This window comes from Nerophis ophidion, linkage group LG03 (assembly GCF_033978795.1).
Source record: "Nerophis ophidion isolate RoL-2023_Sa linkage group LG03, RoL_Noph_v1.0, whole genome shotgun sequence".
NCBI lineage: Eukaryota > Metazoa > Chordata > Actinopteri > Syngnathiformes > Syngnathidae > Nerophis > Nerophis ophidion.
The window spans coordinates 78,072,735-78,099,418 of NC_084613.1; the positions used below are offsets into that span (position 1 = coordinate 78,072,735).

The 26,684-nt window shown below is 39.2% G+C and overlaps 1 protein-coding gene across 4 annotated transcripts in view; it reads right to left on the bottom strand.

Annotated features, from left to right (window-relative positions):
- Positions 1-1,244: 1,244 nt before the first annotated feature.
- hs6st1a (heparan sulfate 6-O-sulfotransferase 1a) overlaps positions 1,245-26,684 on the bottom strand; it is a 259,620-nt gene continuing 234,180 nt past the window's right edge. Inside the window, exons 3-6 of one of the 4 annotated variants that reach the window (XR_009806231.1) lie at positions 21,781-22,029; positions 14,391-16,678; positions 8,580-8,648; positions 1,245-8,239 (exon numbers count right to left, since the gene is read on the bottom strand). Coding sequence is in view for 1 of the 4 variants with exons in the window: in XM_061896141.1 (XP_061752125.1) it covers positions 16,367-16,678; positions 21,781-22,029 (561 nt within the window). In the remaining 3 variants the exon portion in view is untranslated. Of the gene's footprint in view, positions 16,679-21,780; positions 22,030-26,684 lie in introns of all 4 variants that reach the window. The other 3 variants (XR_009806230.1, XR_009806229.1, XM_061896141.1) reach the window with 3 other exon arrangements.

The window sequence follows — 26,684 nt, forward strand, 5'->3', positions numbered from 1 at the left end:
CCCCACAATGGTGTGCCGGCCAAAATCTGCCTAAAAAGCATCAATATAAAATATCAAAGAAATTCTACCCAGTTATGTTGCTGCTTAAACTCTATATTAGGTTTGAAAATAACAGTTTTTGATGACCTGGAGTTTTTTTTGGCTTCACTGGAAATTTTGCGCCACCCCACAATGCTGTACCCTATGAAATCTGCTTAGCAACAAGCAAGAACAAGTATCTGAAAAATTATATCCTTTTATATTTTTGTCCTTTCATGACTAGAACTTCTTATATGATGAGTTGTGGTTTTCATTTGAAATTCTCTGCCACCCCACAATGTTGTGCTGTAGGAAATCTGCCTTGCAACAAGCAGGAAAAAGTATGCCAGTAGTTTTATTTTAATACTTAAATTATCATTGAGGTGTAAAAATATTGAGCTTTTTGGTCTTCATTTGAAATTTTGTGCCACCCCACAATGGTGTGCCGTCTGAAATCTGCCTAAAAACCATCAATATAAAATATCAAAGAAATTCTACCCAGTTATGTTGCTGCTTAAACTCTATATTATGTTTGAAAATAACAGTTTTTGATGACCCGGAGTTTTTTTTGGCTTCACTGTAAATTTTGCGCCACCCCACAATGCTGTGCCCTATGAAATCTGCTTAGCAACAAGCAAGAAAAAGTGTCTGAAAAAATGTATCCTTTTAAATTTTTGTCCTTTAATGACTATAACTTCTTATATAGTGAGTTGTGGTTTTCATTTGAAATTCCCTGCCACCCCACAATGTTGTGCTGTATGAAATCTGCTTAGCTACAAGCAAGAAAAAATGTCTGAAAAATTATATCCTTTTAAATTTTTGTCCTTTCATGACTAGAACTTCTTATATGAGTTTTGGTTTTCATTTGAAATTCCCTGCCACCCCACAATGTTGTGCTGTAGGAAATCTGCCTTGCAACAAGCTGGAAAAAGTATGCCAGTAGTTTTATTTTGCTACTTAAATTATCCTTTCTGGTCTTCGTTAACATTTTTGGTCTTCATTTGAAATTTTGCGCCACCCCACAATGGTGTGCCCTACGAAATCTGCCTAGCAACAAGCAGGAAAACGTATTCTATCAATTCAGTACATTGGTGTTGCCCCTTAAATTCTATTCTATTATATAAATTGCAAAAAAAAAAAGAGAATGTCTTCGTTTCAAGTTGAGTGTGTGTTGAATCCAAAGTCCGTGGGCACTAATCGGCAGTGACAAGCACGACACAGTCAAGTCTGTAAAAATGAAATATTTTAATTGGTGGTTTGAGGATGATGATGATTCATTGCTGCAATCAAAAGAACCAGAGCCCAGAATGATGCGTACACAAGGAGCCGCAGACAGACGGCAAAAAAAACAAAAAAACACAGTCTCAATCACACTCTTCTACACAGATTTGAAAAAATAAAAAGAATATAAAAATACCAGGATAACCACGCTTGGATCGCTTTCCTGTCACGATGGAAACTCCTGTTAAGACATTATTCTGGAATCATTTCAGTGAAATTTGGATATTTTCACAGAAGGGTTGGCATGACGATGATGTCATGCGGAGCTGCACTCTGTGTCGCACAATTGGAAGTTAATACAAAACAACAACAAAAATCACCATTTTCCCTTTGGGTTCTATTGCATTTCCATGGAAAGAGCTAGAGAAAGAGCAGCATAGTGTGTGTAAGAGCTGGACACAGGCGGATGCAGAGTGATGTGAAAGTAACGTGACACTACATTCTGTGCCATGAAAAGGTGCCACTTTGCCACTTCTACATCCTCTTCTCCCTCTGCGGCTCCTTCATGCCCGCTGCTTTCGCTTTTTCTTTGAAGCTGGGGTTGGGTTTTGACGGCTCACATGTCAGACGGTATTTCTTTAGTAATGAAATGAGATCTTTTCACCCATCCATCCATCCATTTTTTACCGCTTGTCCCTATTGGGGTCGCGGGAGATCTTTTTATGTCCCAAAAAATATTAATGTTGTTTATATATTAGCCAACTGATTGTTACACGGTGGTACATGTGTTACTGCTGCTGTTGTTACACAAAAGCTACTGTATGTACTCAAAGATGGCAAGTCGAGGTAGAAAACAAAATGTTATTACATTCTAAATATTTTAATTTTGTGCTTGGGGAAACGTAAAACTATTAACACTCACACAAACCTACTTACCGTAAATTCCAGACTACAAGCCGCTACTTCCCCCCCCCGACGCTTCGAGCCCTGCGGCTTACAAAAACGGCGCGGCGAATGTATGGATTTTTCTTTGCCGATGGCCATAATGCGAATAGTTTTCGTAAAATCCAAACAAAGACACTGAAAATGTGTGCTATAGCGTCGTAACCAAGCCAGTGTTGTTAGCATTAGCTAGTACGCTAACGTGTGATATAGACCAAAAAAATTACATCGATTTTTTTGTATTCTATTTTTCTTTATCAACTGGTGCTAAACAAAGTATTTGGTGTGTTAAATACAAATATATGAAGTCGATTTTTGTGTTTGAATATTTTCCCATAATAATTTTCCACAACTTTTTTTCCCCCCCGACGCTTCGAGCCCTGCGGCTTACAAAAACGGCGTGACTAATGTACGGATTTTTCTTTGTCGATGGCCATAATGCGAATAGTTTTCGTAAAATCCAAACAAAGACACTGAAAAGGCGTGCTATAGCATCATAACAAGGCCAATGTTGTTAGTTTTAGCTAGTACGCTAACGTGTGATATAGACCAAAAAATGACATCGATTTTTTTGTATTCTATTTTTCTTTATCAACTGGTGCCAAACAAAGTATTTGGTGTGTTAAATACAAATATGTGAAGTCGATTTTTGTGTTTAAATATTTTCCCATAATAATATTCCACAACTTTTTCCCCCAACGCTTCGACCCCTACGGCTTAAAAAAACGGTGCGGCGAATGTATGGATTTTTCTTCGCGGACGGCCATAATGCGAATAGTTTTCGTAAAATCCAAACAAAGACACTGAAAAGGCGTGTTATAGCGTCGTAACCAAGCTAGTGTTGTTAGCATTAGCTAGTACGCTAACGTGTGATATAAATAAAAAAAGACATCGATTTTTTTGTATTCTATTTTTCTTTATCAACTGGTTCCAAATAAACTATTTGGTGTTAAATACAAATATATGAAGTCGATTTTTGTGTTTAAATATTTTCCCGTAATAATATTCCACAACTTTTTCCCCCAATGTTTCGAGCCCTACGGTTTATAAAAACGGCGCGGCGAATGTATGGATTTTTCTTCACGGAGGGCCATAATGCGAATAGTTTTTGTAAAATCCAAACAAAGACACTGAAAAGGCGTGCTATTGCGTCGTAACCAAGCCAGTGTTGTTAGCATTAGCTAGTACGCTCACGTATGATATAGACCAAAAAATGACATCGATTTTTTTTGTATTCTAATTTTCTTTATCAACTGGTGCCAAACAAAGTATTTGGTGTGTTAAATACAAATATATGAAGTCCATTTTTGTGTTTAAATATTTTCCCATAATAATTTTCCACAACTTTTTCCCCCCCCGACGCTTCGAGCCCTGCGGCCTACAAAAACGGCGCGACTAATGTACGGATTTTTCTTTGCCGATGGCCATAATGCAAATAGTTTTCGTAAAATCTGAACAAAGACACTGAAAAGGCGTGCTATAGCCTCATAACAAGGCCAATGTTGTTAGTTTTAGCTAGTACGCTAACGTGTGATATAGACCAAAAAATTACATGGATTTTTCTGTATTCTATTTTTCTTTATCAACTGGTTCCAAATAAAGTATTTGGTGTATTAAATACAAATATATAAAGTCAATTTTTGTGTTTAAATATTTTCCCGTAATAATATTCCACAACTTTTTCCCCCCCCGACGCTTCGAGCCCTGCGGCCTACAAAAACGGCGTGACTAATGTACGCATTTTTCTTTGACGATGGCCGTAATGCGAATAGTTTTCGTAAAATCCGAACAAAGACACTGAAAATGTGTGCTATAGCGTCTTAACCAAGCCAGTGTTGTTAGCTTTAGCTGGTACGCTAACGTGTGATATAGACCAAAAAATGACATCGACTTTTTTTGTATTCTTTTTTTCTTTATCAATTGGTTCCAAATAAAGTATTTGGTATATTGAATACAAACATATGAAGTCGATTTTTGTGTTTGAATATTTTCCCTGGTAATATTCCACTACTTTTTCCCCCCCTCCGACGCTTCGAGCCCCGCGGCTTACAAAACGGCGCAGCGAATGTACGGATTTTTCTTTGCCGATGGCCATAACGCAAATAGTTTTCATAAAATCCAAACAAAGACACTGAAAAGGCGTGCTATCGCGTCGTAACCAAGCCAGTGTCGTTAACATTAGCTATTACGCTAACCTATGATATAGACCAAAAAATTACATAGATTGTTTTGTATTCTATTTTTCTTTATCAACTGGTTCCAAATAAAGTATTTGGTGTGTTAAATACAAATATATGAAGTCGATTATTGTGTTTAAATATTTTCCCATAATAATTTTCCACAACTTTTTTCCCCCCGACGCTTCAAGCCCTACGGCTTACAAAACGGCGCAGCGAATGTACGGATTTTTCTTTGCCGATGGCCATAACGCAAATAGTTTTCGTAAAATCCAAACAAAGACACTGAAAAGGCGTGTTATCGCGTCGTAACCAAGCCAGTGTCGTTAGCATTAGCTAGTATGCTAACGTGTGATATAGACCAAAAAATGACATAGATTGTTTTGTATTCTATTTTTCTTTATCAACTGGTTTCAAATCAAGTATTTGGTGTGTTGAATACAAATATATGAAGTTGATTTTTGTGTTTAAATATTTTCCCGAAATAATATTCCACAACTTTTTTCGCCCGACGCTTCGAGCCCTGTGGCTTACAAAACAGTGCGGCTAATGTACGGACTTTTCTTCGCCGACGGCCATAACACGAATAGTTTTCGTAAAATCCGAAGAAAAACACTGAAAAGGCGTGCTATCGCATCGTAACCAAGCCAGAGACGTTAGCATTAGCTAGTACGCTAACGCGTTTACGAGTGTCTGTGTTAGTTTTATTAACTTCCAATGGCGTTCTTTTTGAATTGTTCACCGTGGAGTCCGTTTCGCTGATTGGAGAGCTAGCTAGTGGGTCGATGACGAGGGCTTCTGTTTTGTTCGCTCAGCCGTTTTACGGAGACCGTTTGCAAACAATGAAATAAACATTTACAACATTTTTTCGTACGTATATATCTGCAGCTTAAAGTCTGGTGTTGCTAAAATATGGAAAAATATTTAATATTTTAAAATTTAGTGGGTGCGTCTTATATTATAGCCCGGACAATACAGTTATATAGACCCCAAAAAAGATTAAAAAAAATTAAATTATATTTTTCTTTATCAACTGATTCCAAATAAAGTATTTGGTGCGTTAAATACAAATATATGAAGTACATTTTTGTGTTTAAATATTTTCCCGTCATAATATTCCAACGGCAACTTTAACCGTGTAAATTAATTTTTCTTATGTCATTTTTTGTGGTGTTCGGTAATACAAAAATATTCACTTTCCTTTTTTTTTTATTTGTAATTTCCGGGTCATCAGGACCGAAACAATGACATCGTTCGCACTGGATGACGTAACTTATATTTTGAGAGAGCAGAAATAGAGTACAGTAGATGCCTGCTATTACATTCCAAGAACAAACAACAAAAATGGCAGTCATAAAAATGCATATTTTTGATACTTTAACCCAGGGGTCACCAACCTTTTTGAAACCAAGAGCTACTTCTTGGGTACTGATTAATGCGAAGGGCTACCAGCTTGATACACACTTAAATAAATTGCCAGAAATAGCCAATTTGCTCAATTTACCTTTAATAAATACATATATATATATATATATATATGTATATATATATAAATGGGTATTTCTGTCTGTCATTCCGTCGTACATTTTTTTTCCTTTTACGGAAGGTTTTTTGTAGAGAATAAATGATGAAAAAAACACTTAATTGAACGGTTTAAAAGAGGAGAAAACAGGAAAAAAAATTAAAATTACATTTTGAAACATAGTTTATCTTCAATTTTGACTCTTTAAAATTCAAAATTCAGCCGAAAAAAAGAAGATAAAAACTAGCTAATTCGAATTTTTTTGAAAAAAAATAAAAAAAAGATTAGTAATTTTTCCTGATTAAGATTAATTTTAGAATGTTGATGACATGTTTAAAATCCAATCTGCATTTTGTTAGAGTATATAACAAATTGGACCAAGCTATATTTCTAACAAAGACAACACTATTTGTTATAGATTTTCCAGAAATTTTTTTTTTTTAAAGAAATTAAAAGACTTTGAAATAAGATTTAAATTTCATTCTAAAGATTTTCTAGATTTGCCAGAATATTTTCCATAATCATAATAATTTTGAATAAATATTTCACAAATATTATTTGTCGAAAAAACAGGAGCTAAAATGAAGAATTAAATTAAAATGTATTTATTGTTCTTTACAATAAAAAAAAAAATTTACCTGAACATTTATTTAAATTGTCAGGAAAAAAGAGGAAGGAATTTAAAAGGTAAAAAGGTATATGTGTTTAAAAAATCCTAAAATCATTTTTAAGGTTGTATTTTTTCTCTAAAATTGTCTTTCTGAAAGTTATAAGAAGCAAAGTAAAAAAATAAATGAATTTATTTAAACTAGTGAAGACCAAGTCTTTAAAATATTTTCTTGGATTTTCAAATTCTATTTGAGTTTTGTCTCTCTTAGAATTTAAAATGTTGAGCAAAGCGCGACCAACTTGCTAGTAAATAAATAGAATTAAAAAAATAGTGGCAGCTCACTGGTAAGTGTTTTTTTTTAAGCTATTTTAGAACAGTCCAGCAGGCGACTCATCTGGTCCTTACGGGCGACCTGGTGACCCCTGCCTTAACCCATGGGGTGTCCAAATTTGTGGTACGCAGCATATTGTGAAAATAAAACAAAACCATAAAATACGCTACAACATAAAGCCAACAATAAGTTTTGTTTTTAATTTTAAATTAGATTTTTAGTATTTCCTTTTTTACCAAACAAAAAAAAAAATAAAAAAAAAAATATATATATATATATATATATATATATATATATATACATATATATCAAAATGGCCTCTGTTGCATACTTTGACTTTTCAGTATGTTAACCCCTTTAATAAAAAAAATAAATATTAAAACATTTTAAATTGGGAAATTTTTGTCAAAGCATCCTCATGCTGGAAAATGTTGCCTTGGGGAAAATAATAAATTCATATCCATTTTCCCCCAGTAGACGGCGCCAACAATCTTTTTTTTTAAGTAACCGTATTCATTTAAAACAGACAAATTTAATCATTTTTAATTAATTAAGCTGGGATCTACTGCACTTCAAGGGTGGGACGTCGCCTGTATAGACAATCTTTGGCTAGGGTACACTAATCCTACACTTGTTGGCAAAGTCAAATGATTACAATCAAAAAACAGATATTTTTTTTAGCAAATCAATTAGCATTAAAACAATTTTTTTTTTTTTAAGTTAGCATATGTTAGCAACCACGGCTACTAATTCCAGAAAATGAAGTTCAATTCTTTCAGGCTTGCCACTGACAGTTTGTTTGTGTTTTAGTTTTTCCTCTGTTTGTGTTTACTATTTCCTGTTTTTAGTTCCTATCAGCGCTCTTTTTTTGTCTGTTTCCGTTTTTTTGTCCCTGTGCACTGTTTCTCCTCAGCTGCGCTGACTGGCACCTGGCCACACCTGGTGTCAATCAGCCCGCTCCTATTTGTACCTGCTTTGTCTTCCAGTCAGGGCTGGATTATTGTCAGGTATTACATGTTGCTTCTGTATGGTATTGTCGCTCCTGTCGTGTCGTTGCAGCGTAGCGATAAGCTATAATTCGTTAGATGTTTGTAGCTTACTGTTTTTTGGTTCCCTGCTTCCTATTTTGTCTTTGTACAACACGTAACGACTTCTGTTCCCTGTTCTGTTTATGCTAGCCTCCATGCTAAGCCTTTTGTTTTTGCTAGCTTCCATGCTAAACTCCGTTTATTTTCTAGTTCCCATGCTAGCTCTTTTTTTTTGTTATCCGCCCAGGTGCATGTTTTATGTTTGTACCCTTTGTTTGGTTTTGTTCTAGTATTTTATATTAAACCATGTTTCCTTATTCAATGCCTGCCTCCTTCTCTGCATCTTGGGATTCGTCACAAACTAACTCTGACAGAATAATCCAGCCCTGACTGGAAGACAAAGCTGGTATAAATAGGAGTGGGCTGATTGACACCAGGTGTGGCCAGGTGCCAATCACCCACAGTTGAGGAGAAACAGCGCACAGGGAAAAAAAAACAGGAAACAGACAAAATAAGAGCGCTAACAGGGACTAAAATCAGGAAATACTAAACACACACAGAGGAAAAACTAAAACACAGTCAGTGGCAAGCCTGACAAATTCATTCCTTAAAGAAAGTTAATTAAAACACTCTTGAAAAAAAAAACACCCAAAATGTCTTAATAATTATTAATATTTGTTTAAAAGTAATGTTTTAATGTAAAAAATAAAAAAAACGAGATAACGCTTACTGTTTGGTACCAGTAAGAGGGGTCGCCATCAGAACCCAACCCTGTGTTGACATTTTGGGGGCGGGATTCCTACAAAAACAAAACAAATAAATAAAGGATGAGAGTACTTTGAAGGAAGGAATGAGTATATCGGCTGCGAGGGTGAAAACCACCACCGAAAACAATAAAACAGCCTTGTAATTAGTGGTGAAAGTGTCAGTCATCCAGTCAAGCCCACTATTTACAAAGGCCTACATAGTATTTACACACACACTCACCCATGCACAAATAGTCAAGAAAAATGACTTTAATGCAGATTTTTTTTATTTCTTTTTTTTTTTTTACTGGCCAAGCAAACCAGGGTTTCCCAAACTTAGTCAATTAAGAGCTTCTTGGCTCATTCGGACAAACGTTTAGCTCCCTTAAAAGTGCCTAAAATGGCACAGAAAGTGTCACATTTTGTCCCCCCTGACAAAAATATCCCGTTTAAAAATGATGAATAACAACCATGTACGGCAGGGGTGCCCATTACGTCGATCGCGAGCTACCGGTCGATCGCGGAGGACGTGTTAGTCCAGGGGTGTCAAACTCAAATACAGAGCGGGCCAAAATTTAAAACTGAACAAAGCCGCGGGCCGAGGTTGAACAAAATGAACCCTTTAATAGGGACCCAAACAAGTTTTGCATTGAATATTGACCAAGTAAGGCTTATATAACTTTATAGTGACATGCAAAATCCAGTTACAAATAATAATAATAAAAAAATATCACTGGCATATCAAATAAAATAAAAACACAAATGTAATGCCTTTTTTCAGCGGCGGGTTTGAGTTAGGGCGATGTTTGGTGGTAGCGGGGGTGCATATTGTAGCATCCCGGAAGAGTTAGTGATGCAAGGGGTTCTGGGTATTTGTCCGGTTGTGTTTAAGTCTCACCTTAAAACTCATCTGTATACTCTAGCCTTTAAATAGACCTCCTTTTTAGACCAGTTGATCTGCCGCTTCTTTTCTTTCTCCTATGCCCCCCCCTCCCTTGTGGAGGGGGCCCGGTCCGATAACCATGGATGAAGTACTGGCTGTCCAGAGTTGAGACCCAGGATGGACCGCTCGCCTGTATCGATTGGGGACATCTCTACGCTGCTGATCCGCCTCCGCTTGAGATGGTCTCCTGTGGACGGGACTTTCGCTGCTGTCTTGGATCCGCTTTGAACTGAACTCTCGCGGCTGTGTTGGAGCCACTATGGATTGAATTTCCACGGTATCATGTTAGACCCGCTCGACATCCATTGCTTTCGGTCCCCTAGAGGGGGGAGGGGGGGGGGGGGGGGTTGCCCACATCTGAGGTCCTCTCCAAGGTTTCTCATAGTCAGTATTGTCACTGGCGTCCCACTGGATGTGAATTCTCCCTGCCCACTGGGTGTGAGTTTTCCTTGCCCTTTTGTGGGTTCTTCCGAGGATGTTGTAGTCGTAATGATTTGTGCAGTCCTTTGAGACATTTGTGATTTGGGGCTATATAAATAAACATTGATTGATTGATTGATTGATTTATGTTGTGTTACGGTGCGGATGTTCTCCCAAAATGTGTTTGTCATTCTTGTTTGCCGTGGGTTCACAGTGTGGCGCATATTTGTAACAGTGTTAACCTTGTTTGTACGGCCACCCTCAGTGTGACCTGTATGGCTGTTGACCAAGTATGCCTTGCATACACTTGTGTGTGTGTATGAGCTGCATATATTTTGTGAGTGGGCCGGCACGCTGTTTTTATGGGAAAAAAAAGCGGACGTGGCGACGTGTAGAGAACGACAAAAGCAGTGCTTTTACGGCCCGCCCCCAATATTATTGTCCGGGTGGAAATCGGGAGAAATTCGGGATGGGGCACTGAACTTCGGGAGTCTCCTGGGAAAATTGGGAGGGTTGACGAGTATGAGTATTAGTGGTGAATGTGGTGTTACGGCGGCGGGCCAGCTCTAATGTTAATTCAAGGGCCAAATCAAATTACATGGGGGGCCAAATTTGGCCCGCGGGCCAGAGTTTGACACCCATGTGTTAGTCGATCGCCAGCCAGGCATTTAAAAAAATAGACCTAAAAATTAGCGATCATCAATCTTCACCAAGACGTCACTGTGAAGAGACGGAGCCGACGAGCCGACAGTAGGCTAGGACAAACAGCGGCCCTGCCCAAGATGGTGTCCAGTAGGCGGGGCACGCCTCGAGCGACACTGCAGCCATCAGAGTCAGGTGCGTAAACGACACACCTGCTCTCAATCCCTGCATCTTCTGCTACAGCATAAAAGGGGAGAAGGAGGAGCAATCGTGGCAGAACTAGGAGAGGAAACGACGGACAACAAAGACGACGAGAACGACCCAGAAGAAGATGAGCCCCCGCGGAAGACGCAGCTACCGGCCACCGAAAGGCGTGCCGAGACAAGCAAGAAAGGAGGTCGGGCTAGAAATTGGCGCGACCGACTGGAAAAAAAAACATTTTTATTGAAAGAATAAACAAGAGTCAATGGTCAATGCAACCCACACGATGACGGCTGGAGACATGTCACAGTCACTTCCCTCACTTGATTGACATTCACGACACCTGAGGGTCTTGTGAGATGACACTGGCTGCTGCGAGCTCATTATTAAGAAAACGTGATAGACAGAAAGGCGGGAAACTTTTTATTTCAACACGTTCGCGCCGTACCTGCTGTCAAAACTCTAAAGACCGACTGCACAGTTCCTATCTTCACAATAAAAGCGCTGCTTCCTCTTGCCTGCGCTAACAAAATAAAGAGTTTTAGAAAGCTGGTGTGCACAAGCTAGCAAGCTACGGAGCTAATGGATTTCTTGTAAAGTGTATGAAAACGAGTATGGAAACTGGACGAATAAGATGCCAAAAACCAACCCCTTTCATGTGGTATCGGACAGAAAGGAGGAACTTTTGTTCTCCTCCATTTGAAAATGCCGACGTTATCCGCACTTTTGTCGGATGCCAATCAATGCAAGTCATCCAAATCAGGTAATACTCCGACCTATATTCTTGTCTTCATGAAAGAAAGGACTCTATATATGTTAAACATTTTTGCATTATCATTAAAGGGGAACTTTATCAAAATTTCAGAAGGGTTAAAACCAATAAAAATCAGTTCCCAGTGGCTTATTTTATTTTTCAAAGTTTTTTTCAAAATTTTACCCATCACGCAATATCCCGAAAAACGGCTTCAAAGTGCCTGATTTTAACCGTCGTTATATCCACCCGTCCATTTTCCTGTGACGACACAGCGTAACATCACCACAAACAAAGATGGCGGATAGCACATAAAGGTATAGCATAGTAGTTTGGATTCAGACTCGGATTTCTGCGGCGCAAGCGATTCAACAGATTACGCATGTATTGAAACGGATGGTTGGAGTGTGGAGGTAGATACCGAAAACGAAATTAAAGAAGTAACCGAAGCTTTTGAGCCATATCACGACAGACAGCGGCACGGGAGGAAGCGCGGACGAATTCGCCGATCGCCTTCTATCCAACGATTGGTAAGTGTTTGTTTGGCATTAAATGTGGGTGGAGGGAAAGGCTGGATGCAAATATAGCTACAAATGAGGCATAATGATGCAATATGTACATACAGCTAGCCTAAATAGCATGTTAGCATCGATTAGCTGGCAGTCATGCCGTGAGCAAATATGTCTGATTAGCACATAAGTCAATAACATCAACAAAACTCACCTTTGTGATTTTGTTGACTTTATTGTTGGAAATGCATCTGCTTTGACTGTCGCAGGATATCCACACATCTCTGTGCCATCTCTGTCGTAGTATCGCTATCGTCGGTAAAGTGTGCGAGGGGCTTTCGCATCTTTTGACCACTGGTGCGGTGCAACTTGAATCCGTCGATTGGTATGTGTTTGTTTGGCATTAAATGTGGGTGGAGGGAAAGGCTGGATGCAAATATAGCTACAGATGAGGGACAATGATGCAATGTGTACATACAGCTAGCCTAAATAGCATGTTAGCATCGATTAGCATGCCGTGACCATTGTTATGTCTGATTAGCACACTCCACGTAAGTCAACTTGAATCCGTCTCTGTTCGTGTTGTTACACCCTCCGACAACACACCGACGAGGCATGATGTCTCCAGGGTACGGAAAACAATCGAAAAAACGGAAAATAACAGAGCTGATTTGACTTGGTGTGTGTAATGTGTTTGAGAAAATGGCGGGTCGCTTCACGATGTGACATCACGGGTGAAAGGTCATTGCTCCGACAGCGAACAATTGAAAGGTGTTTAAATCGCCAAATTCACCCTTTTAGGGTTCGGAAATCGGCTAAAAAAACATATGGTCTTTTTCTGCACCATCAAGGTATATATTGACGCTTACATAGGTCTGCTGATAATGTTCCCCTTTAAAAACCTTTAATATGTTATGTTACGTATGTTTTATAAATAAAAATATATAAATGATATACAGTGGGGCAAAAAAGTATTTAGTCAGCCACCGATTGTGCAAGTTCTCCCACTTAAAATGATGACAGAGGTCTGTAATTTTCATCATAGGTACACTTCAACTGTGAGAGACAGAATGTGGAAAAAAAATCCAGGAATTCACATTGTAGGAATTTTAAAGAATTTATTTGTAAAATATGGTGGAAAATAAGTATTTGGTCAACCATTCAAAGCTAAGTTGAGTTTATACCAAAATGGATACATGGATGATACAGCAGAGGATTGGGAGAATGTCATGTGGTCAGATGAAACCAAAATACAACTTTTCGGTGTAAACTCAACTCGTCGTGTTTGGAGGAAGAAGAATACTGAGTTGCATCCCAAGAACACCACACCTACTGTGAAGCATGGGGGTGGAAACATCATGCTTTGGGGCTGTTTTTCTGCTAAGGGGACAGGACGATTGATCCGTGTTAAGGAAAGAATGAATGGGGCCATGTATCGTGAGATTTTGAGCCAAAACCTCCTTCCATATGTGAGAGCTTTGAATGGTTGACCAAATACTTATTTTCCACCGTAATTTACAAATAAATTCTTTAAAATTCTTCTTCAATACTTTCATACTCCAACCATCTGTTTCAATACATGCGTAATCTGTTGAATCGCTTAAACCGCTGAAATCCGAGTCTGAATCCGAACTAATGTCGCTATATCTTGCTGTGGTAACCGCCATGTTGTTTGTGTCGGCAGCACTGTATGACGTCACAGGGAAATGGATAGTGGTTTCGAAGATAGCGAAAATAAGGCACTGTAAAGCTTTATTTAGGGATATTTCGGGACCGGTAAAATTTTGAAAAAAACTTCAAAAAATACAACAAGCCACTGGGAACTGATTTTTATTGTTTTTAACCCTTTTGAAATTGTGATAATGTTCCTTTTTAATAGAGCACTCTAGGGCCAATTTAGTGTTGCCAATCAACCTATCCCTAGATGCATGTCTAAAATAGTACAAATAATACTAATCCTTGTTGTGTAAAACTGAGTTATGTCATATTAAAATGCTGAAACAAGTAGAAATATCATTCGTAAATAAAATATGATTAAAAAAGCAGACATTTTTGACATTGGGGTCAACATGTGAGGACATTTTAAGGAGCTCTTCTGTGTATTTTATGCACATTTTAGCCCCCTAAATTTGGATTCTGAGATAATAAAAGTTTGGAGAAACCCTGAAGCCACGCGGGGGGCACAGCGACCTCGCCCGAAGCTGTCAAACGGCGGCCAAACTCTCGTGTGACGGCTTTTTTTTTTTTTTTTCCCACCCCTCAAAGGAGGACGTGTAAATGCCACCTGCTAAATTAAGGGTCTGTTATTGCCATGGTGACCGCTTCTTACCCAGCGTTTGTCGGCTCGCTCCGAGCGTACTTCGCCTGACTTTTGACGCCTCGGCACCGAAACCTGTGTGAGATCCAGTAATTGGCTGTCAAAGTCTGCCAGGTGTGAAGGGAAAGAAGCGAATGGCGGTGGAGCAACAGGCGCTCTGGAGGGGGGGTCGGGGGGGCTTCAGTGATGGCTATGGTCTGATATACACCAATGTTTTAACAGGGGGGGGGGAAGTGAAGAAGTGGAGGAATCTTCAGGCAGCAATGTTGGTCTCAGGGTTGTTTTTTTTTTTACAATTCTGCTTTTTTAAAGGCCTACTGAAATGGGATTTTCTTATTTAAACAGGGATGTGTCATACTTGATCATTTCGCGATATTGCCATGTTTTTGCTGAAAGGATTTAGTAGAGAACATCGATGATAAAGTTCGCAACTTTCGGTCGCTAATAAAAAAGCCTTGCCTGTACCGGAAGTAGCAGACGATGTGCGCGTGACGTCACTGGCTGTAGGGCTCCTCACAAAAAAAAAAAACAACAATCATGACCACCAGCAGCTAGAGCGATTCGGACCGAGAAAGCGACGATTTCCCCATTAATTTGAGCGAGGATGAAAGATTTGTGGATGAGGAACGTGACAATGAATGACTAGAAAAAAAAAATGTTGAGGGCAGTGGGAGCGATTCAGATGTTATTAGACACATTTACTAGGATGATTCTGGAAAATCCCTTATCTGCTTATTGTGTTGTGAAGTGAATTATATTTATATAGCGCTTTTCTCTCGTGACTCAAAGCGCTTTACATAGTGAAACCCAATATCTAAGTTACATTTAAACCAGTGTGGGTGGCACTGGGAGCAGGTGGGTAAAATGTCTTGCCCAAGAACACAACGGCAGTGACTAGGATGGCGGAAGCGGGACTCGAACCTGCAACCCTCAAGTTGCTGGCACGGCCGCTCTACCAACCGAGCTATGCCGGTTGGTAAATGTTTGCAGCACAAAAGTCTGGTTTCAGTTTGGGGTGATTTATTAAAGAATAACTTAAAAACCATAAAGGCACAAAAAAAACATTTTTAAAGAACAAACGTGTTACTAGTGTTTTAGTGAGATTATATGGTACCTGAAAGTCGGAGGGGTGTGATAACCGCCAGTGTCTCCGGTGGGAGGAGGTAAGAGAGTCCGCAGCTGCAGGAGGACGCAAGCTCCGCTCATGTCTACGGTAAGAGCCGACCTATTACCACAATTTTCTCACCTAAACCTGCCGGTTGACATGTTCGCTTGACCGCTCTGTTCCAAAGTAAAGCTTCACCTTCGGGAATGTAAACAAGGAAACACAGGCTGTGTTTGTGTTGCTAAAGGCAGCTGCAATACACCGCTTCCCACCTACATCTTTCTTCTTTGACGTCTCCATTATTAAATGAACAAATTGCAAAAGATTCAGCAACACGGATGTCCGGAATACTGTGTAATTATGCGATTAAAGCTGAAGACTTTTAGCCGTGATCGGTGCCGGAAGAACATGTCCGCTACAACCGGTGACGTCACGCGTCATTTCAGCAGGATACTTTGCGGTAAATTTAAAATTGCAATTTAGTAAACTAAAGCGGCCGTATTGGCATGTGTTGCAGTGTTAATATTTCATCATTGATACATAAACTATCAGACTGCGTGGTCGCTAGTAGTGGGTTTCAGTAGGCCTTTAAAAAAAAGTATAAAGACGAGAAAAGCTCAATCCTCTTCAAAGTGTCCAAGAAGTAGACGGATCCTTCGCCCGAGGAGAAGAAAGGAAAACGTCGGCATAAAAATAACCCTCTAATGAAGACAGGAGACGGAGAGAGGGACCCAGCGGGGGGGGCGGAAATATGGGCGAGCCCTGGTTGTCATGGCAACAGTTAAAGACCGAGGGAGGGGTCTTTTCGGCGACACTTTAAATGCAAAATAGTCTCTTTTTTTGTTTTGTTTTTTTTGCGGTCTTTGTCAGCGAAGTTCCGCCGCTACCAGCGGTTGATGATCTGATTCATGTAGTCCTCAGTGGGGAGTCGACTGCTCACGCCGCCGCCCGTCTCCTCCGTCCTGCCTCCCGCCTCCTCCTCCTCGCCGTTGTCGGACAAGGGGCCGGCGGTCTGGCGGCCGCGCGAGGGCCACAGGCTGAGGCCCAGGCCCTGGTGGCTCTGCTGCATGTGGTTCTTCATGCGCTGCAGCCGCCGCTCCTGCTGCCGCGTGTACTGGTAGCGCTGCTGGAAGAGGTCTCGGGCGTAGTCGTACAGCTCCATGTCCAGCTCGTTCAGCTCCTCGATGCGCTGGATCTGGAGGGGAGACAGTGAACGCTCATCAGCTGGAACACGGGGACATAGGCGCCGATCCCGTGGGTGCTTTGGGGGCCCCGACTGCCCAGCACCCACGTGGGATTGATGGCAACTTTCAACATCTAAAGCATTGGTGTCAAACTCTGGCCCGCTGTGTAAATTAATTTGGCCCTTGAGGCAATATCAAATTAACATTAATACAGTCGCATTCACCGCTAATACTCATACTTGATGACAGTATTTGGCCAGCGCCGTTTTCTTCTACTACTTTTGGCGGTCCTTGAATTTGATTGATTGATTGATTGTAACTTTTATTAGTAGACTGCACAGTTCAGAACAGTGCACCGTAGTTTGTTTGCATGTACAACTTTCTCCTTTGCTGCCACAGAAGGACGTGTTTTATGCCACTCCTTCTTGGTCTCATTTTGTCCACCAAACGTTTTTTGCTCTGCGTGAATGCACAAAGGTGAGCTTTGAAGTACGAACTACGAAATAAAATAAAAAAAACCCCACATTTTTATAATATATGCATGTAAGAAACAAATAATATACTATTTAAACTGAAAATTATTTTCTTTTTTTATTCATAATATTATGTTTCATTAATAATTTCATTGCACTGTGATAAAAACATACATATACACCTACATGCGACTCTTGGAGCTTTTTCAAAAAAATGGGAAAAGATGTGGGGAAAAACATCAGAACCATAATCAGTATTTTATTAATCCCCGATGGGAATTTATTGTTTTAATAATGTTTCTGTAGCTTCCTAATTGTTAGAAAGCCCACGGTTTAACATGTTTGTGTGAATGCGTCACTGATGACAATATTTGGCCAGCACCGTTTTGTTCTACTAATTTTGGCAGTCCTTGAACTCACCGTAGTTGGTTTACGTATACAACTTTTTTTTCCGTCGCTGCCACAGTAAGACGTGTTTTATGCCACTCCTTTGTCTCATTTTGTCCACCAAATGTTTTATGCTGTGCGTGAATGCACAAAGGTGAGATAAAAAAAAAAAAAAAACATTTTTATAACATATGCATGTAAGAAACAAATGATATACTATTTAAACTGAAAATTATTTTCTTTTTTTATTCATAATATTATTTTTCATTAATAATTTCATTGCACCGTGATAAAAACATACATATACACCTACATGCGACTCTTTAGCACCGCCCTAGTGGCTCCTTGGAGCTTTTTTAAAAAAATGGGAAAAGATGGGGGGAAAAATATCAGAACCGTAATCAGTATTTTATTAATCCCCGATGGGAATTTATTGTTTTAATAATGTTTCTGTAGCTTCCTAATTGTTAGAAAGCCCACTGTTTAACATGTTTGTGTGAATGCGTCACTGATGACAGTATTTGGCCAGCACCGTTTTGTTCTACTAATTTTGGCAGTCCTTGAACTCACCGTAGTTGGTTTACGTATACAACTTTTTCCGTCGCTGCCACAGTAAAACGTGTTTTATGCCACTCCTTTTTCTCATTTTGTCCACCAAATGTTTTATGCTGTGCGTGAATGCACAAAGGTGAGATAAAAAAAAACAAAAACACATTTTTATAACATATGCATGTAAGAAACAAATAATATACTATTTAAACTGAAAATTATTTTCTTTTTTTATTCATAATATTATTTTTCATTAATAATTTCATTGCACCGTGATAAAAACATACATATACACCTACATGCGGCTCTTTAGCACCGCCCTAGTGGCTCCTTGGAGCTTTTTCAAAAAAATGGGAAAAGATGGGGGGAAAAATATCAGAACCGTAATCAGTATTTTATTAATCCCCGATGGGAATTTATTGTTTTAATAATGTTTCTGTAGCTTCCTAATTGTTAGAAAGCCCACGGTTTAACATGTTTGTGTGCATGCGTCACTGATGACAGTATTTGGCCAGCACCGTTTTGTTCTACTAATTTTGGCAGTCCTTGAACTCATCGTAGTTGGTTTACATATACAAACTTTCTCCGTCGCTGCCACAGTAAGACGTGTTTTATGCCACTCCTTTGTCTCATTTTGTCCACCAAATGTTTTATGCTGTGCGTGAATGCACAAAGGTGAGCTAAAAAAAAACAAAAAAACATTTTTATAACATATGCATGTAAGAAACAAATGATATACTATTTAAACTGAAAATTATTTTCTTTTTTTATTCATAATATTATTTTTCATTAATAATTTCATTGCACCGTGATAAAAACATACATATACACCTACATGCGGCTCTTTAGCACCGCCCTAGTGGCTCCTTGGAGCTTTTTTAAAAAAATGGGAAAAGATGGGGGGAAAAATATCAGAACCGTAATCAGTATTTTATTAATCCCCGGTGGGAATTTATTGTTTTAATAATGTTTCTGTAGCTTCCTAATTGTTAGAAAACCCACGGTTTAACATGTTTGTGTGAATGCATCACTGATGACAGTATTTGGCCAGCACCGTTTTGTTCTACTAATTTTGGCAGTCCTTGAACTCACCGTAGTTGGTTTACGTATACAACTTTCTCCGTCGCTGCCACAGTAAGACGTGTTTTATGCCACTCCTTTGTCTCATTTTGTCCACCAAATGTTTTATGCTGTGCGTGAATGCACAAAGGTGAGCTTTAAAAAAAACAACAACACATTTTCATAACATATGCATGTAAGAAACAAATAATATACTATTTAAACTGAAAATTATTTTCTTTTTCTATTCATAATATTATTTTTCATTAATAATTTCATTGCACCGTGATAAAAACATACATATACACCTACATGCGGCTCTTTAGCACCGCCCTAGTGGGTCCTTGGAGCTTTTTCAAAAAAATGGGAAAAGATGGGGGGGAAAATATCAGAACCATAATCAGTATTTTATTAATCCCCGATTGGAATTTGTTGTTTTAATAATGTTTCTGTAGCTTCCTAATTGTTACAAAAATCCCACGGTTTAACATGTTTGTGTGCATGCTTCACTGATGACAGTATTTGTCCAAATTTTGGCATTCTTGAATGCACCGTAGCTTGTTAACATGTACAAATTTCTCACAGAAAGACGTGTGTTGAAGGCCTCTCCTTTGTCTCATTTTGTGCTGTGTGTGACTGCACAAAGGTGAGCTTTGTTGACGTTATTGATTTGCGTTAAGTGCTAATAATCCATGCTAACATGCTATTTAGGCTAGCTGTGTGTACATATCTACTAGTCACACTTATCTTTACACCATGTACCAACTAAAAAATGCTTTGAAGTCGGTAAGCGCAACCAGAAATATTCCGTACTTTAGGCGCATCGGGTTATAAGGCGCACTGTCGATTCTTTAAGAAAATTAAAGGATTATAAGTGAAGTGAATTATATTTATATAGCGCTTTTCTCTAGTGACTCAAAGCGCTTTACATAGCGAAACCCAATATCTAAGTTACATTTAAACCAGTGTGGGTGGCACTGGGAGCAGGTGGGTAAAGTGTCTTGCCCAAGGACACAACGGCATTGACTAGGATGGTGGAAACGTGAATCGAACCTGCAACCCTCAAGTTGCTGGCACGGCCGCTCTACCAACCGAGCTAAACTGCGTTGCTCTATTACCAGAGAGCGAGTGGCTTTAAGCATGCAACCAACATAGCTCTGATTTCTTAGACTTAGACTTCCTTTTTATTTTCATTCAAATTTGAAATTTACATCCATCCATCCATTTTCTACCGCTTATTCCCTTTTTGGGGTCGCGGGGGGCGCTGGCGCCTATCTCAGCTACAATCGGGCGGAAGGCGGGGTACACCCTGTACAGCACAAATAAAAACGAAATTTCGTTACATAAGCTCATGGTAGTGCAGAATAAAAAAAGCAATAAGGTGCATATATAATTAAATAAATATGTATAAATAATATATAAATATATATATATATATAAAATAAATAAATATATATAATAAATAAATAGATTACTGTACATATAAATATATTGCACATTTATGGATGTATGTTATATTGTCTTTTTTATTCCAGCGAGTTAATCCATTTTGGGGGGAAGTTGAGGGGATAATTTAATTATGATGCGTTCAAGAGTCTTACGGCCGGAGGGAAGAAGCTGTTACAGAACCTGGAGGTTCTGCTTCGGAACGAAGAAGTAAATAAAAAACATTTTTATAATATAGGCCCTAGTGTGTGAATGTGAGTGTGAATGTTGTCTGCGCAGGGCGACTTGTCCAGGGTGTACCCCGCCTTCCGCCCGATTGTAGCTGAGATAGGCGCCAGCGCCCCCCGCGACCCCAAAAGGGATTAAGCGGTAGAAAATGGATGGATGAAATAATATATAAATATATATATAAAATAAATAAATAAATATATATAATAAATAAATAGATTACTGTACAGATAAATATATTGCACGTTTATGGATGTATGTTATATTGTCTTTTTTATTCCAGCGAGTTAATCCATTTTGGGGGGAAGTTGAGGGGATAATTTAATTATGATGTGTTCAAGAGTCTTACGGCTTGAGGGAAGAAGCTGTTACAGAACCTGGAGGTTCTGCTTCGGAACGAAGAAGTAAATAAAAAACATTTTTATAATATATGCGTATAATAAACAAATACATATGAGAAAAAAACAGAGACCAGGAACCGGAAATAGTATTTTTTTTTAGCAAGTAGCTGGCACCACGAAGAAGTTGGCAACTTCCTGTTTGTCTTTGCATAATCAATGTTGTGCTTTTTACCACCAGACCCTTTTAGAAGTTAGAAATTGAAAGCCAAAATGAGAAGGCATTCCTCCTTTAAAAGCGCACACCGCCTCCCACGCGTCACACTTATTCTTTTTGCAACAATAACCGTCAGAACACCTTTACTCAGCTGCGGTGTTCCTCTCATGTCTTCTGCTGAAGCTCTTTGATGTACAAGTCAGTGCGCTGTAGTTTTTTTTTTTTTATAAACCTCAGAACTCCTACTGCGGGCCAATCAAAGGAGCATCTTTAAAGCGACGCTGCCTTTTTTTTTTTTTAAACAGGCAGTCCTGCCAAGTGGCTTTGCAGCATCACAAGACCGCCGTGTTCCCACTCAGGTTGCCGTGGACCACTCGGAGATGCCAGATGTTACGGAAGCCAAAAAAGTAACAAACCGTAGCGTTGTCCAGGTCCACCCCCGCGGCCCGGGTGCTGTTGTACTGCATGAAGGGCCTGATGAAGCGCAAGCGGAAGGTGCGCTCGAACAGGAACTGGGTTTTCCTCTGGTACTCGGTCAGGCCGAAGAAGGCCATGTCTCGCAGGTTCTTCTTAGCCGACTCCAGGAGGAGCTGGGCCCGCTTCTTCTCGGGGACGGTGGACATGTTGTAGCAGCCCACCAGGCTCAGGTCGGCCAACATGCGCACCTGGAAAAAGGACACGGGACACACTTTATTATTAGTGGATGTGTTTATATCGGTGGTTCTCAAATGGGGGTACTTGAAGGTATGCCAAGGGGTACGTCCTTGTCCTTGGGCAAACACTTCACCCACCTGCTCCAAGTGCAACCCACACTGGTTCAAATGCAGAGGTGGGTAGAGTAGCCAGAAATTGTACTCAAGTAAGAGTACTGTTACTTTAGGGATTTATTACTCAAGTAAAAGTAAGGAGTAGTCACCCAAATATTTACTTGAGTAAAAGTAAAAAGTATGTTGTGAAAAAACTACTCAAGTATTGAGTAACTGATGAGTAACCTGTTCGTTTAATAATTACGGCAACAGATAATGCACAAAAACATAAAAATAGCAATGAGCAAATTCAGAGCCAGGAATATCTCTTAAGCAACTAAAACAATAATATATATTAAATAATAATACATTAAAATAAAATAAAAAAATGGCACATTGAGCCACAATAACTTAACAGCACCATAGGCTCAGTAGGCATTTATTGATTGATTGAAACTTGTATTAGTAGATTGCAGTACAGTACATATTCCGTACAATTGACCACTAAATGGTAACACCCCAATAAGTTTTTCAACGTTAATCAATTACTTAATAAATGACCAAGTCGAGGTGATCTACCTCATATATACATACACACACATATAAATATATATATATATATATATATATATATATATATATATACAGTATATAATTTATAGTTTTTTATTTTGCCGTTTTTGTTGACATGTTAAAGGTGTTTTAATGAATATACATGCATGTTTAACATATAGATTCCTATCTTTCATGAAGACAAGAATATAAGTTGGTGTATTACCTGATTCTGATGACTTGCATTGATTGGAATCAGACAGTATAGTGCTGATAATGTCCACATTTTCAAATGGAGGAGAAAAAAAGTTCCTCTTTTCTGTCTAATACCACATGAAAGTCGTTGGATTTTGGCATCTTATTTGTCCAGCTTCCATATTCGTTTTTATACACTTTACAATAAATACATTGGCGGCAAACTCCGTAGCTTGCTAGCTTGTTTGCGCTGGCTTTCGGAGACTCTTATTTTGTTAGCGCAGGCGCGATGGAGCGGCGCTTTTATTGTGAAGACAGGAACTGTGCGATCAGTCTTTAGGCTTTTGACGGGAAGTACGGTTGAAATAAAAAGTGTCTTTTTTCCTTTACACTTTTGATTGATTGATGGAAACTTTTATTAGTAGATTGCACAGTACAGTACATATTCTGTACAATTGACCACTAAATGGTAACATCCCAATAAGTTTTTCAACTTTTTTAGGTCGGATTCGACGTGTGACGGTCATGTGACCGCCTGGTTTTGTTTGATTGGTCCAACGTCACCAGTGACTGCATTTGATTGGTGAAACACAGGCATGCCTAGATCCTACTTTGAATGCGTGTCTGAAAAAATCAAAACAAACAAAATGTGCATTAACAGATCGATAAAAAACAAGTAGCGAGTAACGAGCTGATTGTAGATAAATGGAGCGGAGTAAAAGTAGCGTTTCTTCTCTATAAATATACTCAAATAAAAGTAAAAGTATGTTGCATAAAAACTACTCTTAGAAGTACAATTTATCCCAAAAGTTACTCAAGTAGATGTAACGGAGTAAATGTAGCGCGTTACTACCCACCTCTGTTCAAATGTAACTTAGATATTGGGTTTCATTATGTAAAAGTGCTTTGAGTCACTAGAGAAAAGCGCTATATAAATATAATTCACTTCATTTCACATTCTTTAATTTGATGTACCCTATTTTTCGGACTATAAGTCGCAGTTTTTTTCATAGTTTGGCCGGGGGTGCGACTTACACTCAGGAGCGACTTATGTGTGAAATTATTAACACATTATCGTAAAATATCAAACAATATTATTTAGCTCATTCATGTAAGAGACTAGACGTATAAGATTTCATGGGATTTAGCGATTAAGAGTGACAGATTGTTTGGTAAACTTATAGCGTGTTCTATATGTTATAGTTACTTGAATGACTTTTACCATGATATTGTTATGAGCCGTCGCCCGGATCATATATTATTTTGGTTTTTGAGTCCTTTTGTGTTTTTTGATTGTTTTAGACTCTTCCAGTTCTGAGTTGTGCACTTCCTTGTTTTATCCTTGTTACAATGGTTTCGTTTTTGTTCCACCTGCTCTCGCCTTTGACGCGCACCTCGGTTTCATTGATTACCTTAGTATTTAAGCCTGCCTTCTACCTCAGTTCGTTCTTGATTCGTTGTTTGTTCTATGCAACACTCACACTGGTATTTCGTCTTTGTATATACTTGTGCTAAGTTTCGCCTTAGCTTCTCGTGCGCTCGGCACGTTATTTTAGGACTTTTGGACTCCATTGCTACGTTTCTAGTTACTTGAATGACTTTTACCATGATATTGTTATGATCCGTCGCCCGGATCAAATATTATTTTGGTTTTTGAGTCCTTTTGTGTTATTTGATTGTTTTAGACTTTTCCAGTTCTGAGTTGTGCAGTTCCTTGTTTTATTCTTGTTACCATGGTTTTGTATATGTTCCACCTGCTCTCGCCTTTGACGCGCACCTCGGTTTCATTGATTGCCTTAGTATTTAAGCCTGCCTTCTACCTCAGTTCTTTCTTGATTCGTTGTTTGCTCTATGCAACACTCACCTTGGTATTTCGTCTTTGTATATACTTGTGCTAAGTTTCGCCTTAGCTTCTCGTGCGCTCGGCACGTTATTTTTGGACTTTTGGACTCCATTGCTACGTTTCTAGTTACTTGAATGACTTTTACCATGATATTGTTATGAACCGTCGCCCGGATCATATATTATTTTGGTTTTTGAGTCCTTTTGTGTTTTTTGATTGTTTTAGACCATGGGTGTCAAACTCTGGCCCGTAGGCCAAATGTGGCCCACCATGTCATTTCAATTGGCCCTTGATGCAATATGAAATTAACATTAGAGCTGGCCCGCCGGTATTATACAGCGGCAGTGCCGCTGTAACACCGCAATTCCTCACACTTGCCAACCCTCCTGATTTTCCCGGGAGACTCCCGAAGTTCAGTGCCCCTCCCGAAAATCTCCCGGGGCAACCCTTCTCCCGAATTTCTCCCGATTTCCACCCGGACAACAATATTGGGGGCCTGCCTTAAAGGCACTGCCTTTAGCGTCCTCAACAACCTGTCGTCACGTCCGCTTTTCCTCCATACAAACAGCGTGCCGGCCCCGTCGCATAATACATGCGGGTTTTTCACACACATAAGTGAATGCAAGGCATACTTGATCAACAGCCATACAGGTCACACTGAGGGTGGCTGTATAAACAACTTTAACACTGTTACAAATATGTGCCACACTGTGAACCCACACCAAACAAGAATGACAAACACAATTCGGGAGAACATCTGCACCGTAACACAGCATAAACACAACAGAACAAATACCCAGAACACTTGCAGAACTAACTCTTCCAGGACCCTACAATATATTTTGATGTTTACCTCAAAAGGCTGCAAATAGAAAAGAGGCATTCAATTTTTATTAAAATTTTATTTGATATGCCATTGATATTTCTTAATTATTATTATTATTATTATTATTTGAAACTTGATTTTGCATGTCACTTTATATTTATATAAGCATTGCTTGTTCAATATTCAATGCAAAACTTGTTTGGGTCCCTTTTAGTGAAGTGAAGTGAAGTGAATTATATTTATATAGCGCTTTTTCTCTAGTGACTCAAAGCACTTTACATAGTGAAACCCAATATCTAAATTTTACATTTAAACCAGTGTGGGTGGCACTGGGAGCTGGTGGGTAAAGTGTCTTGCCCAAGGACACAACGGCAGTGACTAGGATGGCTGAAGCGGGGATCGAACCTGCAACCCTCAAATTGCTGGCACGGCCGCTCTACCAACCGAGCTATAAGGTTAACTTTTTAAAACCTTGGCCCGCGGCTTTGTTCAGTTTTAAATTTTGGCCCACTCTGTATTTGAGTTTGACACCCCTGTTTTAGAGTCTTCCAGTTCTGAGTTGTGCACTTCCTTGTTTTATTCTTGTTACCATGGTTTGGTATTTGTTCCACCTGCTCTCGCCTTTGACGCGCACCTCGGTTTCATTGATTGCCTTAGTATTTAAGCCTGCCTTCTACCTCAGTTCGTTATTGATTCGTTGTTTGCTCTATGCAACACTCACCTTGGTATTTCGTCTTTGTATATACTTGTGCTAAGTTTCGCCTTAGCTTCTTGTGCGCTCGGCACGTTATTTTAGGACTTTTGGACTCCATTAATACGTTTAGCGTTAGCTTCCCGTACGTAGGCACGCACTTTCTTTTGTCTGTTTTGTACCAGTGTTCTTTTATTTTTGTATATTAAATCCCGTCTTACCTGCTATTCCTTCCTGTCTGGTTCTAGTGCATCTTGGGGTGACACAACACACAACCACAATGCGTTTCCAACGTGACAAATATGTTACGTTAACATACCAGGAACCTTCTCGGTTGGTTATTTATGCATCATATAAGGTACACTTATTCAGCCTGTTGTTCATTATTCTTTATTTATTTTAAATTGCCTTTCAAATGTCTATTGGGACGGCGTGGCGCAGTGGCAGAGTGGCCGTGCGCAACCCGA